At 37.4% G+C, this 18,340-nt stretch overlaps 1 protein-coding gene across 12 annotated transcripts in view; it reads left to right on the top strand.

Annotated features, from left to right (window-relative positions):
• The window catches only part of Ralgapa1 (Ral GTPase activating protein, alpha subunit 1), a 218,687-nt gene that overhangs the window by 59,076 nt on the left and 141,271 nt on the right, over window positions 1-18,340 (top strand). For all 12 annotated transcript variants that reach the window (XR_003950070.1, XR_003950071.1, NM_001368814.1 and 9 more), the window contains exons 12-13: window positions 4,439-4,573; window positions 15,235-15,383. Coding sequence is in view for 10 of the 12 variants with exons in the window: in NM_001368814.1 (NP_001355743.1) it covers window positions 4,439-4,573; window positions 15,235-15,383 (284 nt within the window). In the remaining 2 variants the exon portion in view is untranslated. The remainder of the gene's footprint in view (window positions 1-4,438; window positions 4,574-15,234; window positions 15,384-18,340) is intronic.

The following is an 18,340-nucleotide window of genomic DNA, read 5'->3' as shown; positions in this document are numbered from 1 at the left end:
TAAAGATTTTTATTTTATTTTGTGTTTGTTTGTTTGTGTGTTTGGTATGTGAAAGAGAAAGAGACTGTTCACATTTACAAGAGAGAGATTGTACATGTGGAATTGTCGATATATATGTTCTAATGTAAGTTCAGTAGATCATTTTTCAAAATTTTAATAATGTGTTAATATGAATACATTTCAAAAGTTAGATATCTTTCAGTATGTTTTACATTTTATATTATAGTATTTACCTCAGTACTCTTTTGCAAAGCTCTGTGATGTCACATTTTTATTTTATTTTATTTTATTTTTATTTCATAATTTAAAAGCAAATAATAACAACAATATCGAGGTTATATTGTATAGATAGACCAGGGCATCGTAACCTTTTCTCACCAGTGACTTTTTGTTTTGTTTTTTTTGTTTTTTTGAGACAGGGTTTCTCTGTGTAGCCCTGGCTGTCCTGGAACTCACTTTGTAGACCAGGCTGGCCTCGAATTCAGAAATCTGCCTGCCTCTGCCTCCTAAAACCAGTGACTTTTTTTTAAAGATTTATTTATTTATTATATGTAAGTACACTGTAGCTATCTTCAGACACTCCAGAAGAGGGAGTCAGATCTTGTTATAGATGGTTGTGAGCCACCATGTGGTTGCTGGGATTTGAACTCCGGACCTTCGGAAGAGCAGTCGGGTGCTCTTACCCACTGAGCCATCTCACCAGCCCCACCAGTGACTTTTTTAAACAGTACACTTTTATACAACTACTTTGTCTATCAATTGTAAAAAAGGTCTCAAGTTTAAGTAAGGTGGCTCACATGTTTAAACCCAGTACTCAGAAGGAAGATCTCTGTGAGTTTGATCCAGTCTTGTCTACGTAGCAAGTTCCAGGCCAGCCAATTCTACATAGTCTGTAAAACAATCTGAATCATTCATTAATAATAAATCATAAAAAATAGTTTCAAATAATCTTTGATACATATATATAATGTTATTATTTAGTAAAGACAAAAGCACTAATGAAATGGATATAAAAACTGATTTTTACATAAAGAAATAAAACTTTGATGGGTATTTAATCCTGGAGGACATGAGCATGTTCAGTGTTTTTTATATTAATTGATATTTTTATTTTATACTCCTCAGTGCTAATTGTACTACTTTGGATAAATATGTAGTATAAACTGTTGGAAGTATCTTTAGGATCATTTAAAAAATTGTTGGAAATTCTGTCTTAATGTCAAACTAAAATTCATTGTTTTAAAAAAAAGAGCTACTCAAGTCAGAAGCTTAATAATAATTTTTTTAAAAATCAAACATTCTGACATTCCAATCTAAAGAAATACTAATTTGATACTTGCATTCTGGGGAAAGGCAATATGAAAATACTGTCTTTGTGTTTAATAACTAAGCTACTATATTTTCTAAGATCAGGAATCTTTCCCTGTATAGTAAAAGTAGTGCAGCCTTAAATACTGCAGTCCTGCATCTTACCAGCACTCGTTGATGTTTTGTGGTATGAAGACCTGCTCAGTACAGATTGTATATCCAGTATATTCAGCCAGGACTAGTCGGCCAGAGTGCCCGAAACAGCTTGGATTCAGTATGCATTTGATTGTCATTTTCTATTGTACATTTAGAAACTTTTCATTTTCAGTGTTACTAAATTGTTCACTTATTCCACACTCATTTATGCAGTTCATGCTTAAGAAATTGGGGTGTATACCAGAGGGAGGTGCTATCATATCTTAAAGGTATTTTAAATCAAAGTTGGTGTTAGAGGACATATTTTGTGTGTGATTGTCAAATTATTGTTCCTTCTTTTTTTGGAATATTGACTGCTTCTGCTAGGAATGGCTGCCCCCCCCCCCCCCTGCAAACCAGAATGTTTTGAATTCTTCCCTAGACTCTTACATTAAAGCTAACTACAGAAATCAAACTTTCCTGACATGATAAAATGTGTTGCTGGTGGTAAGAATGCCTGGAATTTATTCCCAGAGAAGAAAGATAAGGGTACAGAGGCAGCACTGGGTGACTGACCCATCTGCTTTATTCTTCGATCTGAGCGAGTTTTCATCCTTTCATTGTTCAACCCCTGTCATATGTCAGACTCCACAGGAACTAGAAACTGAGATGTGATTAGGAGTATAAAAGACTGTCTGTATTTATCTGATTTGATTTTCTACTGTACAATGTCCTTTGAACCAGGAGAGGGATATTTGGGTAGTATTTGTTTATTTTAATTGTTAATTTATGTCCTTGTAACGTTTCGCCAGCAAAACACACTTGGACAACCAGATCCTTCTACGGCAAAGCTTTATTGCTTACTTCTTAGGAAGACCCCGAACCCGGAAAAAGGAGCTGCTTAAATACCCCTCCGTGTGACATGTCAGCTCCTGATTAGCTGCTCACTCATCACCCCACTGCTACGCCCCGAGATGGGCAGTGACTTGGCACGAATTTACTCTAGCACCTGAGCACATTGCTTGTTTACTAGTTAGGCACTGTGGAAGCCAGCGCCATCTTGTAATGGCGATTGTTCACGGCTCTCCACAAATTTAACCTCATCAAGAGGAGCTCAATCAGGATAGACACATATACTGTTCCTGTGTACACTCACCTTACCCTGCATCATTTATTTAGAAATAGAATAAACTATATACAGAATTACAAAGAGGGGCCAGACATGGTGGTGTATGCCTTTAATTCCAGCCCTCAGGAGGTAGAGGCAGATGGCTCACTGAGTTTGAGACCAGTGTGGTCTACATAGTTTCAGGGGAATTAAGCTACATAGGGAGATTCTGGCTCAACAACAACAAAACAAACAACCAAGCAAAACCATAAACAAAACTAACAAACAAACAAAAACAAATATTAGAAAGAAGCAATGACTGGAGTGGGGAAGATGAGTTGCTAATACAGATGTCTTGATGGGTTAGTCTTTTATCAGTTACATCAATATTAATCATTAGCATTAGCGACTCTTGGAAAGATGGAAACTGAAAAGTGCAGATTTGTTGATGGTGAAAAATGTGGCTAGAGGAGGGAGAAAGGGGAGTTTGTGGATAAGAATCTTATCTTTATAGTTTATATATCATTTAGGAAAACTTTAGAAGACATATTGTAGAGATAGCCTGAGAAAAAGTCTGGGCTGGAGCATAGAGTGTTGTATTGGCTCCTCACAGAGCTCAGTTCCTGGTCCTGTTTCTAGTTATGACAGATCATTGAACAATACTACCTGTTTGTTGTAGGTATAACTCTGTATAAGCTGTAAAACGGCAGCTCTTTGAAAATATTGGTGACAGAGGGCTGGGACTGTCACTGTGGAAGACTGCTTGCATAGCATATGCAAGGCCCTGAGTTGGATCACTAGAATCACAAAGGGGCAGGAGCAGGCATAATGGCTCACACCTATAATTCTAGCCATTGGGAGACTGAAGCAGAAAGATAGATGGTTGATAGTTTAAGGCCAATTTGGGCTATAGAGCAAGAACCTGTCTGGGAGGGAAGGAGAAAGGACGATACTATTAATGAATGTTCAAAAGCAGCAGTTGCTGGGAGATGGCTCAGTGGATCAAGTATTCATACAGCCACACATGGGTATAAATACCTGTATACACTTGTTTACACACATGCATACAACATGTACGCACAGCCTACAACACAACAAAACAGGTTTTTATGTGATGTAACTTGTAGTCTGTAATACCAAACAACATCAAAACTCAGTCAGAAAGCTTCAGTAGTAATTGTTTGAAGTAGTGTTTTTGTTATTTTTAAATTTTTATTATTATTATTATTTATTTTATTTTATTTTAGGTTTTTCGAGACAGGGTTTCTCTGTATAGCCCTGGCTGTCCCGGAACTCACTTTGTAGACCATGCTGGCCTCAAACTCAGAAATCCGCCTGCCTCTGCCTCCCAAGTGCTGGGATTAAAGGTGTGCGCCACCATGCCCGGCTTTATTTTTAAATTATTGTTGTAAGAATTTTACTGTTAAGAATCTGTGTCCAAGTTATATAAATTCTGACATTTAATATAAACGGAATTCATCTTTTACAAAGCTGTGAATAGTATAAAATGATTGTAGAATATATGAGACTATACACAGAAAAGTGACTATATATGAATTGATTTTTAATTGGATCGTCATCAAGTTAAAATCTTTATCTCGATTTAATTTTAAGATTTGCCTTTATTATTTTTAGTTGTCTGTAGGTCTTTGTATCTGCAGGCAGTGTCTGCACATGAGTGTAGGTGCTCTCGGAGGCACTGAGTCCTGCGGAGCTGGACTTACAGACTTCACGCCTGAGTCATCTTTCCAGGCTCCTAAAACAAGCTCTTGAGGGAAAGAAACAGTTTAGTCGAGTGGTCTAACCATCTTAGAGACTCTTTATGCTTACTGACTCATTGCAGCATTCTCATTGATGAAATAGTAAAAGCTTGATATTTTGCTTCAGGAAAATGGGACCAGTACTTCTGAACATGTTCGCAATTCTAGCTGGACAAAAAATGGTTCCTACCAAGAAGCTTTTCATGTCTGTGAAGAAGCCACAGAACAGAATATTCAAGCTGGCACTCAGGCCGTTTTGCAGGTGGGTGGCTTTCTACTTCTGTGCATGTGCGTGTGCGTGTGCGTGTGTGTGTGTGTGTGTGTGTGTGTGTTTATAGTTTCCGGAATTGAACCAGGGCCCAGTGGCATGCAAGGCAAGTTCTCTACCAGTGTGCCACCTTTCAAGAGAAAATGAAAAAAGTCATCAAATAGTTCAAATGCCTATACTTTGGGATTCCATATATACTAAATATGTGTGTGTGTGTAATATGTTTACTACTTATATCTGTAAGTTGTCACCATACCACATTTGTTTTTAATAAATTACATTTTATGAAACTGCCATGACAAACATTGCAGTTAGTTTACACATGAAAAGTGATGCTCAAATTTAAACATAAAAATTCATATATATATATTCACACATCTGTGAGTTGCAATTAAACCATATTTATTTTCATAAATTATATACAGAAACATTGCAGTTCAGATGAGAAAAGATGCTCAAATTCAAGACTGGTAAAGGAAAAATGAATTAGGAAAATATACTTGATTTTGTTTTTACATTTAGTGTTTATATGGGGGAACAGGTGTATGCTTGTCATGTGGAGGTTAGAAGACAACTTGTCGAGGTATATTCTCTCCTACTTGAGTCATCAGGCTTTATGTCAAGGGCCTTTTTTGTCTAATCCATGGCACTGGCCTCAAACGTTTTAAAAACATTTCACATCTCTTGTAGACAGTGAAAAATTATGATCTTATAACTCATGTACTGGGGAGATGTACAGAAGAAGGAATTCACAAATACTTCTGAGTCTCCATCTATATGTCTCCTCCGAATTGCTGTGTGCTATAGTATGCCTTTCTACCACTGTGACTGAATTGCTGTGTGCTGTAGTATGCCTTTCTACCACTGTGACTGAATTGCTGTGTGCTGTAGTATGACCACTGTGACTGCCTGTCCTTTGAAAGGATTTGCAAGAGTTCCTAGGTTTCTTTCTTCCTTTTCCTTCCCCTTCCTGCTCTGCTTTTCTGTTGATGGTGCTTGAGACAGAACCCCAGTCCCCAGACACTCTACTTCAGCCTCCTGTCATGAGATCTGCTCTTTTCCATTCTGTTTCCTTGTCAGAGTTACCTTTAACCTCTATCTTGTTAAATCTAAAATCAAGTCTTTCCTTTGTTTGCTTGGTTTTGGTTTTTGGAAGCAGAGTCTTTGTATATACTAGGATTCTTTGTATCATTTCATGGCTTCTCTGTTTTCTAAATTCTCCGGTATATTGTTTCTTGTCTTTCATGTATATTGTGAATTCCTTCACTCTATCTTGAGAATCTATAGACTCTCCTACAGCTTGCCTTCACACAAAACCTTCAGAGCATAGGCCTAGTTGGTTTCTTCTCTTAACCCCTAATATGTTCTCAATGCTGGCAGCAGGAATCTGTACACATAAGTCAGATCATATGCTTCTCTGTTGATCGCCTTCATGATCAGTTCTCTGTTACAGTCTACAAGCTTTGCACCATTGCTCTCGAGAGTGCTTCACACCCTGGCCCACCCGGTAATTGCAAAAACAAGGATGTTAAAGTTAAGCCATTTAACACCTCTTCATTCTCTTAAAAAGTTTGGATTTGAGATATATTTTTTTTTCATCCTTTTTTTCCTATTCTTTTTTAAAAACTGTGCTTTCTGGTGGGGTTGCTCTATAAAAGGTAAAGGAGCACCTGTTCTCTCTCTGTTGATGATGGGAAGAATTCTGTTCTTCATGCCTTGGTTGGTTGGTTGGTTTCCTTCCTTCCTTCCTTCCTTCCTTCCTTCCTTCCTTCCTTCCTTCCTTCCTTCCTGTCTTTCTCTTCTTTTAAACAAAATCTCCCGTTGCTTTCCCTCTGACTCACTTCGTTCTATACTTGTTATTATTCCTCAAGAATACAAGGCAAGCTCTCACCTTATGACGTTTGAACTTGCTTTTACTTGTCTGAATCTTTTTCTGAGACTGCCACATAACTCGGCTTTTATTCCCTCTCCTTTTGTGCTTATTCGACTCCCAGGACATTGAGGTGACAGGAAGCACCTTTGTTCTAATCTTTAAAAAAGTGGGGTTTTGTTGTTGTTGTTGTTTGAGATTATAATATAGTTACATCATTTCCCATTTCCCTCTTCTCCTCCAAACCTTCCCTTACGCTCATTGTGGCTCTTTCAGATTCATGCCTCTTCTTTCAGGAAAGAGCACACCATTTATTCCTGTCTTTTGTTGGTGCTTCTCAAGCGCTCTTGCTGTGTGTATACAATTGTTAGGACTTTTTGTAAATGCTTGTCTTTAGATTTTGGTATTTTCTGTTTTTTCTTAGTTTAACTCTTTTAAAGTAATGAATTAAATGCCGAATTCTTTTCCTGAATAAATTGAAACAAAAATATTTATTTTCTATCTTAATTTATTGATAGAGGGTATAGTACTAGGTTTTTCTATGCTAAGGCATCCTTACATTTCTGGAGTAAACTTTACTTCATGATAAAATACAGTATTTTGTTCTGTTTGATTTGTTAAGATTTTAAGATTTTAATTTTATATGTCCACAAAGACATTAGCTTTTTATTTAGTTCTTTAAAATGTAGTTCTTACTAACAACATTATGTTTTTATTTAGTAAATTAGGTGATTTGTTCCTTCTTGCCTCTGAACAAACATAAGGATCATCTCCCATGAAGGTGAAGTAAGGCTGCTCAGAGCTAGTTTTCTAGACCTGTTTGCAGTTGGAGGATGGATCAGAGAGGCCTGTATTAGCTCAGTTCCTTCCTTCCTTCCTTCCTTCCTTCCTTCCTTCCTTTCTTCCTTTCCTTCTTTCTTTCTTTCTTTCTTTCTTTCTTTCTTTCTTTCTTTCTTTCTTTCTTTCCTTAATTTTTTATTATTTAAATGCATTTTATACATCAAACATACTAATAATATTGAGTATTTTGAGAATCAAATAATACATAAAAATTTGTTCAGATTTTATATTCATATTCTTTCATACCCTAAAAATATCATTACTGAATTTTTAATACTATCCATAACTGAGGATCCTATATCTAATGTTGAATACTAAATTGTTTCAAAACATACAAAATATTCTTTGGGAGTTAAGCATAGTAAAAGAGCATAAAATATTAAAAATGAATCATTAAGAAATATTTTCAAAAGCCCTTATATGATACCACCTGACATAGTGAGAGAGTATTTAAAATGCATTCCATATCTGTGTACATTGTCTAACAATCAGTTTACTTAAAAAAAGATTATCAGTGTTTCTAGGAGAGAAATTATTTTATCAGTTAGTATATTTTAAAAATTTCAAAATAACAAAAACTCTTAGAAGTTAAACATTAAGAAAATGCTAATTTCAAGCACAATGAGGAAAATTATCAATAAATATTTCCATGATGTTTGTAGAACATGATTTTAATATTTTCAACTGTTAATATTCAGCAAACAGAATACTTATTTTAAGATACATTTTGTTGTTATATCTCTCTTTTCATTTTTGATCTTATTAATTTGGATACTGTCTCTGGGCCTCTGGTTAGTCTGGCTAAGGGTTTATCTATTTTGTTGATTTTCTCAAAGAACCAGTACCTGGTTTTATTGATTCTTTGTGTAGTTTTTTTGTTTCTATTTGGTTGATTTCAGCCCTAAGTTTGATTATTTTCTGCCATCTACTCATCTTTGGTGTATTTGCTTCATTTTGTTCTAGAGTTTTCAGGTGTGCTGTCAAGCTGCTTGTGTAAGCTCTCTTCTGTTTCTTTTTGGAGACACTTAAAGCTATGAGTTTTCCTCTTACCACTGCTTTCATTGTGTCACATAAGTTTTGGTATGTTGTGGCTTTATTTTCATTAAATTCTAAGAAGGCTTTAATTTCTTTCTTTATTTCTTCCTTGACCAAATTATCATTGAGTAGAGCGTTGTTCGGCTTCCATGTGTATGTGTGCTTTCTATGGTGATCTGGTAGGGTGTATGGGGTTAATTCAATCTTGTATCTGTTGAGGCCTATTTTGTGACCAATTATATGGTCAGTTTTGCAGAAGGTACCATGAGGTCCTGAGAAGGTATATTCTTTTGCTTTGTGATGAAGTGTTCTATAAATATCTGTTAGATCCATTTGGTACATAACTTCTGTTAGTTTCACTGTGCCTCTGTTTAGTTTCTGTTTCCGTGATCTGTCCATTGCTGAGAGTGGGGTGTTGAAGTCTCCCACAATTATTGTGTGGGGTACAATGTGTGCTTTGAGCTTTAGTAAAGTTTCTTTTATGAATGTGAGTACCCTTACATTTGGAGCATAGATGTTCAGAATTGAGAGGTCTTCTTGGTAGATTTTTTTCCTTTGATGAGAATGAATTGTCCTTCCTTATACTTTTGATAACTTTTGGTTGGAAGTCAACTTTATTCTATATTAGAATGGCTACTCCAAAAAATAAAAAAATAAAAAAAAAAAAAAAAAAAAAAAAAAAAGAATGGCTACTCCAGCTTGTTTCTTGGGACCATTTGCTTGGAAAATGGTTTTCCAGCCCTTTACTCTGAGGTAGTGTCTGTCTTTGTCACTGAGGTCATTTCCTGTATGCAGCAAAATGCTGGGTCCTGCTTATGTATCCAGTCTGTTAGTCTATGTCTTTTTTTGGGGAATTGAGTCCATTGATGTTAAGAGATATTAAGGAAAAGTGGTTGTTACTTTCTGTTATTTTTGTTGGTAGAGGTGGAATTATGTTTGTGTGGATATCTTCTTTTGGGTTTGTTGAACGATTACTTTCTTGCTCTTTCTGGGGTGTAGCTTCCCTCCCTTTGTTGGTGTTTTCCACCTATTATCCTTTGTAGGGCTGGATTTGTGGAAAGATACTGTGTAAATTTGGTTTTGAGAGTTTTGCTGAGTATAGTAGCCAGGGCTGGCACTTGTGTTCTCTTAGGGTCTGTATGATATCTTCTCAGGACCTTCTGGCTTTCATAGTCTCTGGTGAGAAGTCTGGTGTAATATTTATAGGTCTGCCTTTATATGTTACTTGACATTTTTCACTTACTGCTTTTAATATTATTTCTTTTTTTGTGAATTTTATGTCTTGATTATTATGTGACAGGAGGAAATTATTTTCTGGTCCAGTCTATTTGGAGTTCTGTAGACTTCTTGTATGTTCATGGGCATCTGTTTCTTTAGGTTAGAGAAGTTTTCTTCTATAATTTTGGTGAAGAAATTTACTGTCCCTTTAAGGTGAGAATCTTCACTCTCTTCTATACCTATTATCCTTAGGTTTGGTCTTCTCATTGTGTCCTGGATTTCCTGGATGTTTTGGGAAACATGTTTAGGAGCTTCTAGTTTTTTGCATTTTCTTTCACTGTTGTGTCAGTGTTTTCCATGGTATCTTCTGCACCTGAGATTCTCTGTTCTATCTCTTGTATTCTGTTGGTGATGCTTGCATCTATGACTCCTGATCTCTTTCCTAGGTTTTCTAACTCCAGGGTTGTCTTCCTTTGTGATTTCTTTATTGTTTCTAGCTCCATTTTTAGATATTGGATGGTTTTGTTCATTTCCTTTGCCTGTTTGATTGTGTTTTCTTGTAACTCTTTAAGGGATGTTTGTGTTTCCTCTTTAAGGGCTTGTAGCTCTTTACCTGTGTTCTCCTATATTTCTTTAAGGGAGTTATGTCCTTCTTAAAGTCCTCTATCACCATCATGAAATGATTTTAAATCTGAATCTTGCTTGTCTGGTGTGATGGTATATCCAGGACTTGCTTTGTTGGGAGAATTGGGTTCTAATGACATCAAGTAACCTTGGTTTCTGTTGCTTATGTTCTTGCACTTGCCTCCTGCCATCTGGTTATCTCTAGTGCTATCTGCCATCTCTTTATCTGACTGGTGCCTGTCCTTCCCGTGATCCTGGCTGTGTCAGATCTCCTCAGAGTTCAGCTGTGTCTGTGATCCTGTGATTCTGAAATCCTGGGATCCTGAGATCCTGGGTCGGTCAGAGCTCCTGGGAGTCAAGCTGCCTCTGGGACCCTGAGATCCTGGTGTGACCAAGCTCCTAGAACCCTGAGATCCTGATGTGATCACCTGAGATCCTGGGATCCTGGGTGTGTTATAGGGCCTGGGAGTGAAACTTGCTCTGGGTGTTGTGGGACTGGCTGCTGAATTAGCGCCCGAGGTCTGCTTAAGGTACTGGCGCAAACCAGAAGGAACTGGTGCCACTGGTCAGGTGGAGTTCTTGGGTCCCGCTGGTCCCAGTTACTCCCCCCTCAGTTTCTTTCATGCTCTTCATATATGCATCCTTTCAATTTTCTTAAGTCAGTTTGGCAACATGTGGTTGTTGTTGTTTTTTTTTTTTCCTAAAATAGTCTATGTCTTAGTTAGGGTTTCTATTGCTGTGAAGAGACAATGGCCATGGTAACTGTTATAAAAGAAAGCATTTAATGGGGGCTAGCTTGCAGTTTCAGAGGCAGTTTCATTATCATCATGACAGGAAGCATAGCAGCATGAAGACAGGCGTGGTGCTGAAGAAGGGGCTGAGAGCACTACATCTTGATCTGTAGGCAGCAGAAAAGAAGAGATACACTTCCTTCAACAACACCATACCTACTCCAACAATGCCACACCTCCTAATGCTATTTCCCGTGGACCTATAGGGACCATTTTATTTAATCCACCACATTTCATTTGTCTGAGTTACCTCACTCAGGATGATATTTTCTAGTTCCATCCATTTGCCAAGATGTCCTTGTTCTTAATAGCTGAGTAGTATTCCATTGTGTAAATGAACCAGAATCACCATCCGTGACCTCAGTCTTTACTACAGAGCAATAGTGATTAAAAACTTCATGGTATTGGTACAGAGACAGACATGTTGATCAATGGAATAGAATTGAAAACCCCGAAATAAAACCAGACACTTACCATCACTTGATTTTTGACAAAGGCGCCAAAAATATACAATGGAAAAAAGAAAGCATCTTCAATAAAGGTGCTGGTCTAACTGGCTGTCTGTATGTAGAAGAATGAAAATAGACCCATATTTGTCACCTTGTACAAGGCTCAAGTCCAAGGACCTCAACATAAAACCAGATACACTGAACCTAACAGAAGAGAAAGTGGGAAAGTCTTGAACTCATTGGCACAGGGGGAACTTTCCTAAAGCAGAACTCCAATGGCTTATGCTCTAAGATCAAGAATTGATAATTAGACCTCATAAAATTGGAGAGCTTCTGAAAGGCAAAAGACATAGTCAGTAAGAAAAATCAGCAACCTACAGATTGGAAAAAAATCTTCACTAACCCCACATCCAATAGAGGGCTAATATCCAAAATATATAAAGAACTTAAAACATTAATCACACAAAAACAAAAACAAACAAACAAACAAACAAAAAAACCCAACCCAATCAAAAAAATGAGGTGTAGAACTAATCCAAGAATTCACACCTGAGGAATCTCGAATGGCTGATAAGCACCTAAAGAAATGTTCAAAGTCCTTAATGATCAGAAAAAATGCAAATCAAAAAGACCCTGAGATTCTCCCTTACACTTGTCAGAATGGCTAAGATCAAAACCTCAGGTGACAACACAAGTTGGAGAGGATGTGGAGAAAGGAACACTCCTCCATTGCTGGAGGGATTGCAAACTGGTTCAACCCCTCTGGAAATCAACCTGGAGGTTCCTCAGAAAATTGGAAATAGATCTACCCGAAGACTCAACTATACCACTCTTGGGAATATACCCAAAAGATGCCCCACTGTGCCACAGGGGCACGTGTTCCACTATGTTCATAGCGGCTTAATTTGTGATAGCCAGAAGCTGAAAACAACCTAAATGTCCCACGACAGAGTATCAATACCTTTTAAAAGTGCAAAGTTCAAAGTCTCTCATGCAATCTCTTAACTGCAATCTCCTCTAAAAATCAAAATAAAAAATCAGATCACATACTTCCAACATATAATTGCCCAGGATATACATTATCATTCCAAAAGGGTAGAAAAGGAACATAGTGAGAAAATACTGGACCAAACCAAATCCAAAAACCAGCTGGGCAAACTTCAAATTCTGAATCTCCATGTCTGATGTCAAAGCACTTTTCAGATCTCCCAACTACTTTCAGCTTTGTTGACTGCAACACACTTCTTTCTCTTTGGCTAATTCCACTCCCTGTTAACAGCTTTCCTTGGCAGGAATCTCAGGGCTCTGGCATCGCCTAACATCTTGGGGTCTACAAGGGAATCCAAAGTCTCACCTTCCCAGTTTCACACAGTGGTTTCGCTGGAGCTCCACTCAGGGACACCCTGACACATGCCTGGCATCTGCAGCGATTCTTAGCTGTGAAGGGAGATCCCATAATCCCTTTCTTCTATCCCTGACTCTAAAACCAACACCACGTGGCCAAAGCTGCTAAATTCTATTGTTTGCTGGGGCTAGAATAAGGCCCGGCCCTCTCATTCAGTTATGTATTCACCACCTTTCTGGTTTTGATGGTTTCCTTCATTGCTTGGCTGTCTTATAACTTGCTCTGTAGACCAGGCTGGCCTCCAACTCAGAGATCTGCCTGCCTCTGTAAGACTGGAATTAGAAGCCTACACCACTATACCAGCTCTAAGCTCTTTTAAAATTCCTTTTCACAAGTTGGAAGTTTATCTGGCTGGGATATTGCCCTGAGGTCACCACTCCCTTTATTCCATTTAACATCAAGCCTTTGTTTTATCTGTTTATCTCCTTAAACCTGAGATTTAGCTCTATTCTTCTTCCTGGTGCCCCTTTTCTCATTGAAATGTACATTTTGTATTTTTTCTTGCTCAGTTTGCTCCTTTTTATTATAGGTCTTCATAAGAATAAACACTAATAACTGTATAACAGAGTCAATACTAAGATGTTTTGAAATTTTCTCTGCCAATGCAGCTAATCCAAAACTCTTCAGTTTAGTACCAGACAGATTTTCTGGACAAAGGCAGAAAGCACCTACATTCTTCACCAAAATATCAGAAGCACAATCTCTAGGCCACATACTAGCATTCTTCCTCTTCTGAAACCTCTTGAGCTGGCCCCCAACAGTTCAGATTACCCGCAATACCATTGTTTTCTGTGATCCTACTAGTATGGCCTATTAGGCTGTGCTTAAAGCATTCCATTGCTTTTCCCATCCAAAGTCCCAAAGTCCACATTCCTTCAAACACAATCATGGTCAGGTCTATCACAGTAGTACCCCAATCCCTGGTACCAACTTTTATCGTAGTTGGGGTTTCTACCACTGTGAAGAGACACCATGACCACAGCAACTCTTATAAAGGAAGAGTTTTAATTGGGGCTGGCTTATAGTTTCAGAGGCTTAGTTCTCATCATGGCGGGAAACATGGTAGTGTGCAGCCAGACATGGTGCTGGAGAAGGAGCTGGGAGTTCTACATCTGGATCTGCAGGCTTTGGGGAAAGAGAGCGACACACTTCCTCCCACAAGAGGCCATTTTAATTCAAACTACCACATTCCTTTTCTGTTTAACTTTATTGTCATATAGTAATTCACGGAATTACCCTTTTGCTGGTTTATGCCTGCTAGGCTAGGTTTCCAGAACCTGCTGTTTTCACTCTTAAATATGTGCTTAATTTTTTTCCCAATTGACTGTACATTTCATGTGGCAACATAGTACTTCCAGAAGAAAGCAGATGTGAGTAGGAACGATAAATGGACAGAATTTATAGGTGGAATGTTCAGATCTTTGGTTTGTCTGAGATTAGCCTTGGGTACATGGCAAATTAGAGGCCAGCCTTAGCTACATAAGATCCCATCTAAAAAGTAAAACAAAACGTAACAGAAATGAAGCAAAACAAAGTGTTGTTGATATTCTCTGTATATAGCTGTTGCAATAGATTTGTCTTTATAGCATCATTCAGAAGGGAATCAACAGCTTACACTGAGTACATGATAAAGTTTAATGATAAACACTAATGGGTTGTCGTAAATTACATCTATGTAAGCTGTTATTACAAGAACAGATGGACACAGATGGAAATAAATAAGGTCTACAACTTACAGAAATATTTCTCGATTTAGTTATCTCTTACTGTATTTTGTACTTTCTGTTCATGGTTATACTTAGAAAGTTCTTACCTTAGAAATGCTGTTTTTATATATAAAATCCATATATAAAGTGTTGGAGTGTTAATGAGTTTAAATAGAAGATGATAAAATAGTAGTAGAAATATGAGTATTAATTAATCCATGGTGATTTTAAATTTACACTTGATCACCCAGTGATCAAGTTTCTGTTTTCTTCCTCTGCCTCTGTCTCACTGTGTGTGTGTGTGTGTGTGTGTGTGTGTGTGTGTGTGTGTGTGTGTGTGTGGCAGAGAGAGAGAGACAGACAGACAGACACTCACTCTTTATTCTAGGGTGGCCTCACACTTGGAGCCTCACCTTTGTTAGCCTTCTGAGTGCTGGGATTACAGGCATCAACATGGCAGACTGTTTTTGGTTTTGTTTTCCATTAAATAAGAAATTTACCATTGAGCCTAATACAGTCACTCATGCTTACAGTCCTAGCACTTGAGAGGCAACAACAACAGAATTTCAACAGAGTCCAGCTTATCCTCCTGGTCTACATAGTGGATTTCAGGCCAGCCAGGGCTATAGAATGAGATCCTGTCTCTAAGAAAAAAAAGAAAAAGGAATTTACCATTGAAATTTTGTTATGAATAATTAATGATTTCTCCTATTATAGGTGTTTATTATAAACTCATCGAACATATTTCTTCTTGAACCTGCAAATGAAATAAAGAATCTTCTGGATGAGCATACAGATATGTGTAAACGCATTCTTAATATTTATCGATACATGGTTGTGCAAGTATCAATGGACAAAAAGACCTGGTAACAATTCTATACCTTTTGGTTATTGTTTTCTGCATAAATATAGTAATTTTCAAGGAATAGTGTCTGTAGATAGGGTGTCTTACAGTGTTAGAGTGCTGCTATTATTGAATGAATTCAGATATTTTATATAGTAATCATGCTTATAGTAGACTGTCTCATTTTATCTCAAACATCCTTGATCAAGCTTCTATAAGACCCCTCAGACTGTCTAAAGTGTACATAATTGTCACCTTTTCTCCCAGTAATGAATACATACATTTGCTTGTGTGGATGATTGGTGATGTTACTAGATGACTGCCTGAACTTTTAAAGCCTGTTTCTCTCCTTTGGCCACCAAAGCCCTGCTAGCAGGCCCATTCCTACTTCCCTGTCCACTTTTGCCTCTTAAATCTAACCTTTACCCTGCAGCAGTGCTTCCCAGCATTGTCAGCTTGCTTTTTCCTGAGTATATTCTGTATTTTGCTTTAGAATATCTGCCATCCTTTTCTGTGGTCACCAAAGCTACATTATTATGACAGTGCATGTGTGATTTAATAATTCAGATGTTACAGAAGGACAAACAGCACGAGAGAATGGGCTATACTTATAATTTATATTTTTTTGTTTTTTAATTTTATTATAACCATGTATTATTCTAACACAAGCTACTAGTATTCCTTTGAGTAGAAGGTTAAACTTACACCTTACTCTTTCAATATTTCCTTTCTATATATTTTTCTTTATTTCCTTTTGTATTAAATGGGTATTCCTGTATGGTTCTTCTCAAAACCGTCTCTATTCCTAAATTATTTGTATTAATGGCTTTTGAATTGGAGCCTAAATAATAACTGAATAACTGAACTACCAAGAATAATAAAAGTTGTCTTGATTTGGTATTGTTTACTTTACTTGGTAGATACATTATGCACTTTCTATACTTGGTAAAGTAAATTGAAAAGTAGACCGTTGAGGGAGAACAGTTCTCTATAGCTTATGTTAGAATTATACATGGTTATAATCAAATTAAAAAATAAAAAAGAAAGTATAAGTATAGCCTATTCTCTTGAGATGTTTGTCCTTTTGTAAATATTTGGCTGATTAAATCACACATGATTACATAATAATATAGCATATGAGGAATAATTTTATTGTTTTTTTCAGTATTAAGCAGTTAATCATGGCCTTGCATGTACTAAGAAGTTCTCTGACACACAGTTAATAAGTAGCTGTTGTAGAAATGTCCAGTCCCAATTCAGGGTTTCTACCTCTCCTTTGCTCATTCAGTTCCTGGATATAAGACACACAACTTTTATTATTTACAGTAAGCATTAATCAGCGCAAGAGCTGGGCAGATAGCTATTCTTTATGCTATTATTCTGTGTATTTCTCAGCCAATAATCCCATTATATAATTTGCCATGTTTTATATGGGCTGCTCTTAACTCCAATTAGCCAACCTACATGGCCATTATTCCATGACTAACATAACCCATGGTGGCTTCTTCCTCTAGTCACTTTGTGGTTCTCCTCCATACTAAGCCCTGGAACACTAAACCCCACCTATGTCTTTTCTGCTCAATTATTGGCTGTCGGCATTATTCACCAATCAGAAATAACTTTGGAGGCAAGGTCACATACATCACTTGGGTCTACAGGTACTCTCTGATCTCTGGAGCAAACTGGCCTTGCAGGCCCACACTTAGCATTACAATACATAGCAAAAGACCAAACCTCAACAATAGCTATATGCTCCTTGGGTCCTTTTAGGTTTTAGTTTTTGTTCACTTTGGTGTTGGTTGTTTATTTGGTTTTATTGTTTGTTTGTTTTTCAGAAATGGTCTTGCTATCTATTAGTGTAGCCCAAGCTGGCCTGGAACTTTTTTTTTGAAGACTTATCTATTTATACAGTGTTCTGTACCATGTGTATGTCTATCTGTGTGTGTGTGTGTGTGTGTGTGTGTGTGTGTGTGTGTGTGTGTGTGTGTATGTATGTATGTATGTATACGGCATTCTGTACCATGTGTATGCCTGCAGGCCGGAAGAGGGCACCACCAGATCTCATTATAAATAGGCTTGAGCCACCATGCAATGCTAGAACCTCTCTGAGCCATCTCTCCAGGCTGTGGCTTGGAACTCTTAACTCTCCTATTGTAGCCTCCTGAGTGCTGGAATTACAATTGTAAGCTACCACAACTTACTGATTTTGAGACAAGGTCTCTTTAAGTTGTCCATACACACACATACACACACATACACATATATATCTACACACACATACATATACATATGTACATATATATACAATTTTAGGGTTGATGGAGTAGAGGACAATGAATATTCTTACATATGTTAATTTTTTTCTTTTGAGTTATTTTAAAAAGTGGGACCACAGGTGGGCAGTGGTGGCACACGCCTTTAATCCCATCTCTCAAGAGGCAGAGGCAGATGGATCTCTGAGTTTGAGGCCAGCCTGGTCTACAGAGTGAGTGTCAGTTGCAGGGCAGCCAAAGCTCCACACTAAAACCCTCACAAAAAACCAAAAAAAAAAAAGAAAGAAAGAAAGAAAGAAAAAAAAAAGCAACAGCAAAACACAAACAAACAAACCCAAAATAAAAAAGAACAACAAAAGCAGGACTATGTGGTTAAAGGATGTGCTTAATTTATGTTTTGCTATGTAGGAGGAAATGGCTTTAAAGGTTTATATGTGAGTGAGCGTTTTGCTTCCATGTCTGTAACTATACTATGTGCATGCCTAGTTTCTTTGGAAGTCAGAAGAGGACCTCCCTCTCTAGATCCCTGGAATTGGAGTGACAGTGGGTTATGAGCGTTTATGTGGGTACTGGGAATTGAACCTGGTTCCTTTGCAAGAGCAGTAAGTGCTCTTAACCCCTGGACCAGCTCTTAGCCCTCTAGCTTTAAAATAAAAAAATCCTTTACTAGAAGTATATATAAATTATATAGAGAAACATTTATTAA

This window comes from Mus musculus, chromosome 12 (assembly GCF_000001635.26).
Source record: "Mus musculus strain C57BL/6J chromosome 12, GRCm38.p6 C57BL/6J".
Lineage (NCBI taxonomy): Eukaryota > Metazoa > Chordata > Mammalia > Rodentia > Muridae > Mus > Mus musculus.
Note: the sequence above shows the minus strand (reverse complement) of the source record. Positions and strands in the feature narration are given on the sequence as shown.